Source organism: Pseudonaja textilis, chromosome 1 (genome assembly GCF_049901715.1).
Source record: "Pseudonaja textilis isolate UNSWEBS1 chromosome 1, rPseTex1.2, whole genome shotgun sequence".
In the NCBI taxonomy this organism is placed as follows: Eukaryota; Metazoa; Chordata; class Lepidosauria; order Squamata; family Elapidae; genus Pseudonaja; species Pseudonaja textilis.
In genome coordinates, this window is record NC_141990.1 from 121,524,760 (window position 1) to 121,537,829 (window position 13,070).

General features: G+C 37.9%; 1 protein-coding gene across 9 annotated transcripts in view; it reads left to right on the plus strand.

Moving 5' to 3' along the window:
- Positions 1-1,071: 1,071 nt before the first annotated feature.
- The window catches only part of KHDRBS2 (KH RNA binding domain containing, signal transduction associated 2), a 462,416-nt gene continuing 450,417 nt past the window's right edge, over positions 1,072-13,070 (plus strand). For all 9 annotated transcript variants that reach the window (XR_015740011.1, XR_015740010.1, XR_015740012.1 and 6 more), the window contains exon 1: positions 1,072-1,436. Coding sequence is in view for 3 of the 9 variants with exons in the window: in XM_026695174.2 (XP_026550959.1) it covers positions 1,346-1,436 (91 nt within the window). In the remaining 6 variants the exon portion in view is untranslated. The remainder of the gene's footprint in view (positions 1,437-13,070) is intronic.

Genomic DNA, 13,070 nt, shown 5'->3' on the forward strand with positions numbered 1-13,070 from the left:
AAGTGACTACTGCACACACATACACATCCCAAGTGCTGGTCTTTATTGAATGGAATCAGTGGAATAGATCATACCATAAAGAGCTTCTTCTCTTCCATTACTTCGATTTCTCTCCCATAATCATGAAATAAAGACACTGATTCGTCTTCCTTGTAAAATGTCAAAATCTGACCCAGTTCCTTTTATGTGGTTTGAAGACAAAATTTAGATGAAATGATGTAGGTTTCTAACTTCCATTAAGAGCAGTATGTTCAATCTGAGATGATAGATAGATAGATGGATAGATAGAAAGAATAGATAGATAATTAAAACTCACTTGATTAAGAGCCAGTGATGCTAAGACACTAATGTGGAAAAGAAGTATTCAACCCATTGATTTATTACAGCAGTAACAAGGAACCCCTAGACACTTTTTAGGGTCTTTACAAGCAGTTCTCTCCCTTTTATAGGCATAACAAAAGAACGGAGGAAGGAGGAAGAACTGTTGTTCAGTGCCAACTAAACAAATAAACATGAACAATAAAAGGGCTTCAGAGATTATGACTGTTTCTGTTAATCAAGCCACACCATATAATCATGGTACTGGATGGTTTTGCAACCAGTGAAACCCGAATACAAGCCAAACGTTTAGAGATTTTTCTGATTAATCTAGCCGAGAACTGAGTTATCCAGACAAATGATAGTCGGGTTAAAAAGGGAAGCTTTCCGAATTTCAGCTCCGGCTTCAACCCGCAGTCCTTTCCGATGTTGGCTCGAGGTTGCCCCGTCCTTCTCGCTACTTCAGTACGTCGGACAGCGAGTGGATTGTCTTGTCCCACCCCTTTCGCTCCTCTGTCACAGATCTCGTCGCGCCCGCGGCTTTTCAGACGCCTGTCAGAAGACTGGGCGGGAGCAGAACCCAATCCCGAGGCCGTATCGTCCTGTCTCTCACCGCCTTCCCTCTCGCCTTCCCCAATGAGAAGGCGACGGAGGCGGGAGGAAGTCTTGGTCATCCAACCTCCCTTGTTAAGGCTTCTGGTGCTGTAAGAGACCGTAGCTCAGTGCGGGGTGGGAGGGGGGGGGAAGCGCACCCAGACGGGCGAAGCAACACACGCGCTTTTCGAAGGAGCGAGTGAAGAGGGAGGCGGCGGAGGGGCGGTGGTGGTGGGGGGGCCCGCTGTCCAAGGTCCTGAAGCAGCAGCGCACCCGCGACCGCCACCACGCACATGGGGAAGTGAGCCCGTCCCAAGTACAAGCACAGAAGGGCAAGAGACGAATCGAAGCCAACAAAGCCTTTAGTGAGCGAGTTCCCTTTCCCCGCGCTACCTTGGGCGGGCAGCCGGTCCAAAGTGTAGGCGAACCCAGCATGGAGCAAGAAAAATATTTACCCGAGCTGATGGCTGAGAAGGATAGCTTAGATCCGTCCTTTGTTCATGCAATGCGCCTTTTGGCGGAAGGTAAGTCTTGGCTTTCCTCTCTTCGAGTCTGGCGGATTTTTGTTGGCGGATTGCTTGTTGCCATTCCCCCTGCCGAGGTTCCCTGTTGCCACCGCTGCTGCGTTCTGCCATTCGGTGCGGGTTACACCGAGATGGGTTCAGGGCATAGAAACAGGCAGATCTGTCCCCGTTAGGAAGAGAGGAGGAGAGCGCAGCTCTCGCTTTCTCTGGCATTCTTTCGGAGAGAGGCAGAGAGGTTGCAGAGGCAGAGTCGGCTGAAACGGAAGGACTGATTGCTTTAGAAATTACAGGGCACCAGTAAGTCAGAAAGTGCAGGAGGGAAAAGACCCGGGGAGTTCTGCCTTTTATGTGGCATCAGCGCACTTCTTTAGTTCTAACACTAAGGTCACCAGAACAGAAACCTGAGCAGGGAGGGATGCTGGATTTTGGCAGCATTTTGTCAAGTACAAGGCTAAGCAGAGCTGCTGACAGATTTCCGGAGAAACACTGTGCAATAAGCCGGGAATTTAGTGTCCATAGCAGAGTCCTGGAAGAACCCTCGTTCCTTTTGTAGATTGATCAGCAACAATTAGGCATTCTGTGAAATGTAACCGTGCTGATAACAAGAGGCATAGCTTTCAAGGGAACGTTGCCTTGCAGTTGTATTTTGAAGATTTTGGATCGACTTGCAGATATATCCTGCTGGGTAATGAATTAAAAGCTTTGCATTTCAAAACGTGATGTTGCAACTTACTAAAGAATGTCAGGATGGCCACCATAATAATCACTTTGTTTTCCTTATGGATTTATTTAATCATTTTGCATTCATAATGGGTTTTTCCTTTTCATTATGGTCAGGGTCAGACTTGAGTTGACAGGTGAAGTTTCCACAGAAATGTATTTACACAAAGACAAAGGCAACAACCTCATTAAAGATCAGAATCATGGTTTAAAAACAAAACAAATCAAAAGTCATTGCCTGGGTCAGTTTTATATGGGAAAAGACAGGTTGTTACTATGTTTATTATTTTGCAAAACTTTCATTTTACTTTACTGCTGTTTGGATTTGTTAACTTCAACTATTATATTCTTAGGTTTACTCTACCCTTGTTCATATATTTATAAAATGGAGATCCATTTCAGAAATATCTGCTGAATTATTTCAGCAGATGGTTGCTAGTTAAAACTCTGTATAATGATATAGTTTTATTTTGAAATTAGAGATTAAAGAACCAATAATATTTAAAAAATCTTCTTTGAACTTTTTGCCTAAGCATGAGTTCAATATTACTAAGTTTGTATGATCTACTTATCTTTCCTTTCCTTGTACATTACGAATGATGATTTATTTTGTTTTGGGAACAGTGTCCTAATATTATTATTATTAAATTTATTTGCCACTCATCATTTGAGGCAATTCTGAGCACCTGTTATTGGAAAGGAATTCAGACAGTCACACAATTATATTGACCATCAGGAAAACTATGATCAGATGTTCAAATGAAAATAACTACGGTACTCACTTAAAAAAAAAAGATAATATATGGACAAGCAAATATATTGCTTCAGTTGATGCTTTTTACAATTCCTTTACCTTAAAGATATAATTTGACTGTCATTAAGCACATTATGTTCACTCACAGATCTTCAGGTCTTCTTCAATTATACATGTATAGGAGTCAGATTTACCAAGGTGTGCCTTTATAGCGGGTTTTTCTTTTAGAGCCCTGCAATCAATAAAATGTGTTTGTTTCCCTCCAATACTTTGTAGATGTAATTTGAACCTTTCCCAGCAGGGGGAAGTATCTACTGAGACACAATGTGAATGTCACAAGTGTAGTGGGGGGACAGTAAAAAATGAAAGGGAATTAAAATATACAAGTAATTCAAAGCTAGAAATAAAATAAGCTTGCATGTGACTTTCCTCTTAAAGGCTAGAGTTTCACTCTGAATTAATTAGAAGCCTTAATAAACTAATGCCATACTATTTTTTGCCTCCCTGAGTGTAGCTGTAGGTGAGCATATGTGAATATTAAAAAGAGACTAAGGTGAGCTGCCTCTGAAAGCCAGAGAGAATGCTAATGTGGGATTCACACCAGCTACCTGGCAACATCCTTCAAAACACCATCTGTCAAGGTTTCTGGAGTTCTGTAGGTTTCTACAGAACAAATGACAATCGGTGCAAACTTTCATTAAAGTGAGCATACAAAGAACAGTATGAAATAGAGGTGCTGTGATGAGAATTACCCTGGTTGCACACTGTTCTTTGGAAAGCAGATTATCTGTTTTAAAGTACCATTCATTTACTGTCTGTCTATTTGTCTAGCAATTATATCATCCTTAAAATGACACCTCTTACTACAATTGTTGTATTGATATAGATTATTTGCTGTTATTGGTTGATAGACAGAAAAAGTAAAGCTTTAACTGAAGCCTCTTGCTGCCATGTGTTTGATTAAAGTATACAAGAAAGACCTCATTGTTTCCAAGGTTTAGCATGTGCTTCAGTTAAAAAAATTTTTTTGTTTTATTTCTTAATGCTTAGAAGTGAAAGTTACACTGGATTATACTGAATTCTTAGGAAAGAAATATTGGAATAAAAGAGAGAGAGAGAGAGAGAGAGAGAGAAAATAACTATTTCAGTTAGAAATAGAAAGACCTTTTATTGTTTCCTAAAGCTTCCAACATTTGGAAGGTATACCTTATCTTTTATGAATTGCATGGAATTAAATTTTAGTGATTAGATTTGTATAAAAACCTTTTAAAATGTATTTGGTTGTCACTAAGGCAGCGTCAACTTGCATGTACACAAAGTTCAGAGTATTTCAGCAGCTAACCTGTTACGTTAATTACCATTCCTTTGCTGCCATAAAATCCTTCAGCATTCTTCCACTTCCATCATAGTTTCACAAGTTTTGAGATTTTCCTGTGTCAGACATATTACTAGTATACACTGAAATAATGTCTAAGGTAAACTACTTAGCTTATAGACCTGTACATTTTCCTGGGCATAATTCCCATTGAATTCCTTAGATAAGCTTCTGAATAATCACACATTTAATTGAGCTATCATAACAATAAAAAGTAGATGTGGGAAATAATATGCCTATTCTTAATTCTATGATCAAAATATGAGGTCCACACTGCTGATTCTTGATGAAAGAATCAGCAGTATTCTGAGTGTTAATGGTGCAGACTGCTATACATCCTGTTGAGAAAAGCTCAAATGACTGTTGACTTATTTTTGAATAAACAAGGATGGGGTTTGAACACTATTGTGATTCACAAAGAACAAGCTATATGCCATCTTTCATCTACTGGATAAGCTCTTGTTTAATGTCCTGACAACAAAAACAGTCCCTCCCAAGCCTCCTATTAGAAACCTAGTAATGTCACTATTGTCCAATCACAGCTGAGCAGAAGTAATAAAATATCCCGAGTTTCTAAATTCCACTCTAAAAGAACTTCTCCAGCCGATTACGCTGCCTTGTGCAATTTTAAAGTGGGCATTTTAAAGTTCATTGTTTAACACAATTAATATATAACCTTTCTACCTGGCAGGTTAAGAAATTATTCAGCCAAGTAGTTTCCAATAGCTTTAACAAGTCTGAAGTATCCAGCGATATTTAAATGTCTTTCTTTATGTGCATTATTATTATTATTATTATTATTATTATTATTATTATTATTATTATTATTGCACTTAGGGTTACTAATCAAAGGCCAATTTTTTTTGTGTGCTTTAGAAACATGCCTGGTATTGCATGAAAGAGAGAAAAGAAGGGGAGGAACTAATCTAAGAATGTGAATGGAAAATGTGTTTGGGGATTCATTAAAATGTGTTTGGTTAATGCAGGACAGTGGTGGTTTAATAAACTGTATTTTTATTGCGTGGACTTTTTTTGTCTGACAAGTCTAGAAAAGGAAGGTAAAATGCAAACTTGTGGGAGAGGTGTGGAAATCTTGGGGTTCTCTGTGACCAATGTTGGATTCTGAATCCCCCTCCCCCTGAATTTGGAGGGGTGAGGAAACAGGCTGAAAGTGATGAAGAAAATATTTTCAAATCCATCCTCCCAACAAACATGTGTTTTTCTTTGGAGGGATATCAGACATATTTACATAAACATGCATAAAGATAGTTCTCGACTTACAATCATTTGTTTAGTGACTGTTTGAAGTTACAACAGCACTGAAAAAAGTGACTTATGACCATTTTTTACACTTACAACCGTTGTAACATCCTCATGGTCACATGGTCAGAAATTAGATGCTCAGCAACCAGTGAGCCATGGTGAGAGTGCAGTACTGCAGGCTACTTCTGCTGACAGCCAGCTGACTGCAATTTGGCAGTTCAAATCTCACCAGGCTCAGGGTTGACTCAGCCTTCCATCCTTCCAAGGTTGGTAAAATGAGGACCCAGATTGTTGGGGGCAAAGATGCTGACTCCAGAAGTGGTATTCAGCAGGTTCTGACCAGTTCTGGAGAACCGGTAGTGGAAATTTTGAGTAGTTTGGAGAACCTACAAATACCAACTTTGACTGGAGATTTTACAGTCTCCTTCCCCTGCCCCGTCCATCAAGCCATGCCCAAAGAACTGGTAGTAAAAAAAATTTGAATCCCACCACTGGCTGACTCTTAAAACCTCTTAGAAAGGGCTGTAAAGCTTGTAAAGCAGTACATAAATCTAAGTCTATTGATATATTTATGATGGTGGCCATGTTTCAAAAGTCATGTGATCACTTTTTTCAACCTTCTGACCAGCAAAGTCAATGGGAAACCCAGATTCACTAACAACTGTGTTACTAACTTAACAACTGTAGATGTTTACTTAACAATTGTGACAAGAAAGTTTGTAAAATGGGACAAAACTCACATAACTGTCTCACTTAGCAATGGAAATTTTGGGCTCAGTTGTGGACTACCTATATATGAACATGTATATCTCTATATAGCTATAAAGGTGACATGTTGCATCTTTAGTTTGGAAGTTCTTTTCAATAAGGTAGGGTTACCTGTTTACCAATGAGTCATCAGGTGATAGTCTACTAAATGAAGAAATGTAATATTTGGATCAACCATGGAGCACAAGAATGCTCTCACTTTGATTATTTTAATCCCAGATAATTTATTCATTCAGAGGAGTCATTTTTGAAGTGAACTTAACAAATGACGGATCCATTTACATTTATAAACTTGTATGTAACAGTTTATGTTGCATTAATATTATTATAGCCTAATCAAGGATTAAACTAATTTTAGCTTGCTTATTGTAATGATTGTTAAGCAATAAGATGTGTTTTGAATGTACAGAGGGAGAGACTAGCCATAAAGATTAAGGCATATGCAAATTGTGTGAAATAATATGGTGTGTATACTCAGGCTTACAAAAAGCCTTGAAAGAGGATTAGGTAAGGGCAAATGATAGATTTCAGTGATGACTCACTGGATTATTAGCCAATTTAGGGGACAAATGTATTCTAATTGTATAATGGTCCACATGTCAATTTTACTGGTGTTATTGGAGCTAATGGGATAGAATCTATTGCAAAGCTAGGATCCATATTTTCCTTGATAAATGTTTAACACCAAGCTAGACTTTTTTTAAAAAAATGGAGATGTATTTGGAAAGTTGAGGGCATTTAATTTACTTAATTTAATGTCTCCATTTCACACTGATTCTGGGTGACTTACAAATAAAAAGTTAAAAAAGAGAACCATGTATATCAAAAGAAAGGCATACAACCAACAAAGAAAATTAACCCCATTAACACCTAGGATCAGAAGGATACCAAAAAAAAAAAAATCCCCATAAAATAAAATCTGCAAAGGAACTTTACCATCATCCTAATACAAGGCCTGGAAGAAAAACCAAGTTTTTAAAATTTTTCAAAAAAATTTAACAGTATGGATCTCTCTGGGGATATCATTAGCAGCATTTCTCTGCCCCGTCTCTCCAGGTCTTTCTTACATATCATTATACATCACCAAGGAGGCACATTTGAAAGGTCCCATAAGATGGCATTGCTTAATTTATGGGACCTGACGTGTGCCCCTCTCGCTGACCTCATTGATGGGTGGAAACACACAGAGATAGGCAGCCCTTCAGGACAGACATGCAATGAATAAATTACAAAATAGGTACCATGGAAAATTTGTCTTTTCACGTGGCAACTACCACAGTGGGTCAACCTGTCATAAAATAACAGGAGAATAATAATTATTCTCCAATAAGATAAACACATTAAAGAAGTTTCTATAAACTGATGGCCCTGGATTTCTTTCTTGGTTTGTATGGTACCTCCTGATGTCACCTGAAACAAATTATTTGCTCTGATCTCACTGATTTAAAAAATTCAGATTGACCTGCATCATTGTTGAGAAAGTACAGTATATTATTGTCCAAAGCAAACCCAGGATGTCAGAAAAGCAGTATAAGTCAATGCTTCTGCTTGAAGAAAAGCAATTGTTCTCATTGCATAGTGAGGCACAGATTCATGCAAAGGAGATAAGCAGGTCAGAATTCTTCACAACAATACTGTAGACTAGAGTTGAATAACCAAGCAATTCTAAAAGGTTATTTAGCTACTGAGTATTTTGATAAAGTATGTATCTATGCTTTTGAAATATAGTTAATAATGAGATGATAATGAGGAATTTAGTAGGATGCATTTGTTTGATTTATTTCACACACACACACACACACACACACACACGCACACACACACACAAATAAAACCTCCAACCCTACTGCTTTGGAATTTTGTTCATTTTGAGGTGTCTGCTGTGGAATGGTCTGCTGTAGGATCTAGAATGCTTCTTAATTGAATTAACTTGAGAAGAACTTCCAACGTTTTGCCATTTGGTCCTTCCTGGAATACAGATAGTCCTTGAATTACAACCATTCATTTAGTGACTGTTCAAAGTTACAGTGGCACTAAAATAATGACTTATGACTTTTTCACACTTATGACCATTGCAGCATCCCCAACAGTCACATGATCAAAATTCAGACATTTGGCAATTGATCATATTTATGATGATGGCAATGTCCTGGAGTCATGTAATCAACTTTTGCAACTTTCTGACAAGCAAAGTCAATGGGGAAGCCAAATTCACTTAACAACTGTGCTCTGAACACAACAACTGCAGTGATTCGCTTGGCAACCTTGGCAAAGAAGGTTGTAAAATGGGGCAAGACTAACTGAATAACCGTTTGTTTACTTTGCAATGAAATTTTGGGCTCAACTATGATTGTAAGTCATGGATCACCTGTATACACTGGGCTTTATAGCGTGGATGAGCCTGACAGATAGAAATGCATTGAATCGCACAGTATGAGAAAGGACGCAGTGAAATTGGAAAGCAGTGATTTTACAATAATAATTGAAGCAGTAGGGAAAGGAGGAATTGGGTAAACATAGTGGAGTTTTACTTCCTCTGGCATACCACACTGCACAGCCTCATCTTATATCCAGTATTAATTTTGTGATAGGGGAAGAATAAAACTCAACTTTAGCAAGGGTGTCTCCCGATTTTTAGTAATTCTCTCCATTGTAGCCTCAATTTTTGTCCAAGGCACAAAAATACAATCTTCTGAATGAGCAACACATTTTTGCTAAGCTTGGGAGCTTATAAGAAAATATAAGTAGTCCTTGAACCATCACAACCATTCATTTCAAGGGTGGGATTCTACCATTTCGCACCTATTCACTAGAACCTGCTGTTAAAATTCTAAGCAGTTCAGAGAACCAGTTGGTAGAACAAATTACTGCCCTACTTCTGTAAGGAAGGCAGGAAGGAAACATTCTGGTGTTGCTTACAGAAACTGCCTCTCCATTAACCCTTATTACATTCTAGGCAGGACTTGACTTCCTGTCTCAGGAACTTCTCTGGAATTTTTAACCCCTCCTTTGCTAGTACTTTGCTTGTGTGGAGTGACAAAGTTACAATGGCACTGAAAAGTTACAATGGCACTGAAAAAAGTGACTTATGACCATTTTTCACACTTATGACTGTTGCAGCATCCCCACAGTCATGAGAGGCCAAGCGAGGAGATGCATGCCTCGATGTGAGGAATATTGAGTTGGCCGTGCCCAGCCAGTCACATGACCACCAAGCCATGTCCACCCAGTCACATGACCACCAAGCCACACCCACCAACTAAGCCACACCCACAGAACCAGTTGTTAAAAAATTTGAATCCCACCCCAATTCATTTGGTGACCATTCAAGGTTACAAAAGCACTGAAAAGGGTCACTTATGGCCATTTTCCACACTGACAACTGTTGAAGCATCCCCATGATCCTGGGATCAAAATGGAAAGACTTTACAGCTGACTCGTACTTATGACGGTTGCAGTGTTTCAGAGTCATATGATCACCTTTTGCAACACTCCGACAAGCAAAAGTCAACGGGGAAGCCCGATTCACTTAACAACCGATCCACTAAGTGAACAACTGCAGTGATTCACTTAACAACAGTGGCACCAAAGGTTGTAAAGTGGTGCAAAACTCACTTAACAAATGTCTCGCTTAGCAACAGAAATTTTGAGCTCAGTTGTAGTTGTATGTTGAGGACTCCCTGTATGATGATCTCCCAGCCATCTACTTGGAATTTACCTCACTTTTTTCAGGGGGACACACATGCAACCAGCCTGCTTTAGATTGCTTTTATAACTAGTTTTACTGTTAACCAAAGAATGAGCATCCTGCAGTGTGAGGGAAAAAAGAGATGCCTAATTAGAGGAAACAAAGAAAAATCAGCTTTCACTCTCCCCTATGGCCCTGGATTTGCTGAGACGGTAGAGACTGGCTGAAGCATGGGAAAAAATATAGACCTGGCTATGGGAAGTAATTAAAAATTAGCAGCAATGCTCAGCTGTTTCTTTCTCTTCTTGTTCATCCTTCTCTTTATTTCCCCTCTTCCTTTGATGCCTCTTGAGAGAAATCTCATTAACAAATTTTAATAATTATCCATAAAGAAGGATAGATTGAAGGATGGGCAAAAAAATAAAATAAAATAAAAAGGTCACGAGAAGGAAATGAGATCCTGGTGGTAGAAGCAGTTGGAAGCGAGGAAAAGTTCAATGGTAGGGCAAACAGAATGGAGATAATCACCAGAAAGTTCTAAATGAAAATCAAATGCAAATGTAGTGAAAGTTATAAAAATGCAAATTTACAAGGGGTAAGGGGCACATTGAGTCCTAAAGCAAGAAACCAGTGAAAAATTACAACTTTCAACTTCTTCATTATGGTTTGTTTGTTTGTTTGTTTATTCAAATCTAGAAGATTCTACTGCAGATTGATTAATGGTGATGGACAAAGATAGCTGCTAGTAAAGTTCGTAAATGGTCTGTCACTTAATTCCTTTAATTTCAACTGCTGGAATCTGGTTTCATTTAAGATTGCTAACCATTGGTGGAAGCTGCAACTATAAATTATTTCTATTACTCCTTTGGCATAGAGTGTGATTTAGGCGCATGTATATCTTAGGGGAAAAAATTAACATTCCAATTTCTATCACATTGATGTTGTCACAGATACATAACTTCAAGATGAAATTATAGACTTTTTGAAACATTTTGATTCGATTAGTGACATTAAGTGCTTTTGAACATACCTTTGGTCTTCTTTAAAAAAAAATCAAGCAATTCAAATTTATATTGAACTAAATTAATGTGATGATCACTTACATTTTCATTTTCAAAATCTTAATTACACTACTTCTAACCAAATCTGTTAATGCAAAATTTAACCACTCCTTGCATTTAGACTTTGTTTTTAGTACAAGTTTAGTGGCTCAGAAAATTAAAATAAAACAGCAAAAAGATTTTTAAACTATTAATTTTTGGAAAATTAAAAATGGATTAAAGGTCCAGATATATTTGAAATAAGAATTTGAAATTAAATTCTCCAGATAAGAATCCTTCCTATGGGAAATTGCTGTGATTTGGATTCCTTAAAAGAGAGAAACATGATAGGATGGGACATTGAATGTTGGATGCTAGAGAAGAAACTAAAGATTATAATTAAAGGAGAAAAATACTTAAAGTCAACTTGTTGGCTCATAATGGAGGAAAATAACATTGGATGTTTGAAGGATATTTGTGGAACAAAAGACTCAAAAGTTAATTTTAACAATATCTGTCGCTATAGATAAATGATGTGTAAATGATGTTACAGAAATGGAACAAGCTGTACCAGACAAGTCTAAAATTGATTTGAATTTGGATGGCAAGTATATCATCTTTTTCCATATCACTCTTATAGCTTATCATTTTTAAAATCTACATTCAAATCAATATCAATCATGTTTGGTAGAGCTTCTTGCTTTCGATTTATAAAAAAAATGTGTTAAAGTTTTGAAGGACATTCGGAGAACAGACAAAATAAAAATGAAAAGAAATCAAGTTCCAGGACATTTTTTGAAAGGAATAAAAGCCAATATTGTTAAAAGCACAGGGGAAGAATATAAAGTTGTTTTCTGTTAAAGTTGATACGTTATTTTTGACAACCCTTAATGGACTCCTGTTGACAAGGAATGAATAGCAATAGCACTTAGATTTATATACCACTTCACACAGAGATGGGATTCAAATTTTTTAACAACCGGTCCTGTGGGCATGGCTTAGTTGGTGGGCGTGGCTTGGTGGTCATGTGACTGGCTGGGCGTGGCCAACTCAATATCCCTCACATCGAGGCACACATCTCCTCGCCTGGCCTCTCATGACTGTGGGGATGCTGCAACAGTCATAAGTGTGAAAAATGGTCATAAGTCACTTTTTTCAGTGCCATTGCAACTTTGAATAGTCACTCCACACAAACAAAGTACCAGCAAAGGAGGGGGAAAAAACTACAGAGAAGTTCCTGAGACAGGAAGTCTAGTCCTGCCAAGAATGTAATAAGGGTTAACGGTGAGGCAGTTTCTGTAAGCAACACCAGAATGTTTCCTTCCTGCCTTTTAGGCCAGTAATTTTTTCTAACAACCAGTTTTCCGAACTGCTTAGAATGTTAACAACCGGTTCTAGCAAATAGGTGGAAAACGGTAGAATCCCACCCCTGACTTCACAGTGCTTTACATCCCTCTCTAAGCAGTTTACAGAGTCAGCCTATTGTCCCCAACGATCTGGATCCTCATTTTACCCACCTCGGAAGGATGGAAGACCGAGTCAATTTTAAATCGGTGAGAACTGAACTGCTGAACTGCTGGTAGTCAGCAGAATTAGCCTGTAATATTACATTCTACCCACTCTGCTACCACAGCTCATGGTGGTTACCATGTTGTTTATAGTTATAAAATGAGACATGATGAGAATTTTATATATTTTAAGAAAAGGTCATTGTTTATACTTGTTGTGATAAAGGGGGGGGAAGTTTATATATAAGTTTATATATTTCTTTTTCCTTTTCCTTTCTTTTTTATTCTTTTTCTTGTATTTTCTCTTTTTTTCTCTTTTTACTCATACTCTTTTTACTCAGTTTATATTTACTTTTTTATCTTTTCAATTGCAATCTTTAATAATTTTGTTATATAAAAGACTCATATTTATCTCTTCCTTCTAAACAGATATCAAATCTCAGACTCACTAAATGGACAAGTTGAGATTGTGATAGGCTGCTACTACTACACATTTACAATAAAAGCAACAGCAGCTC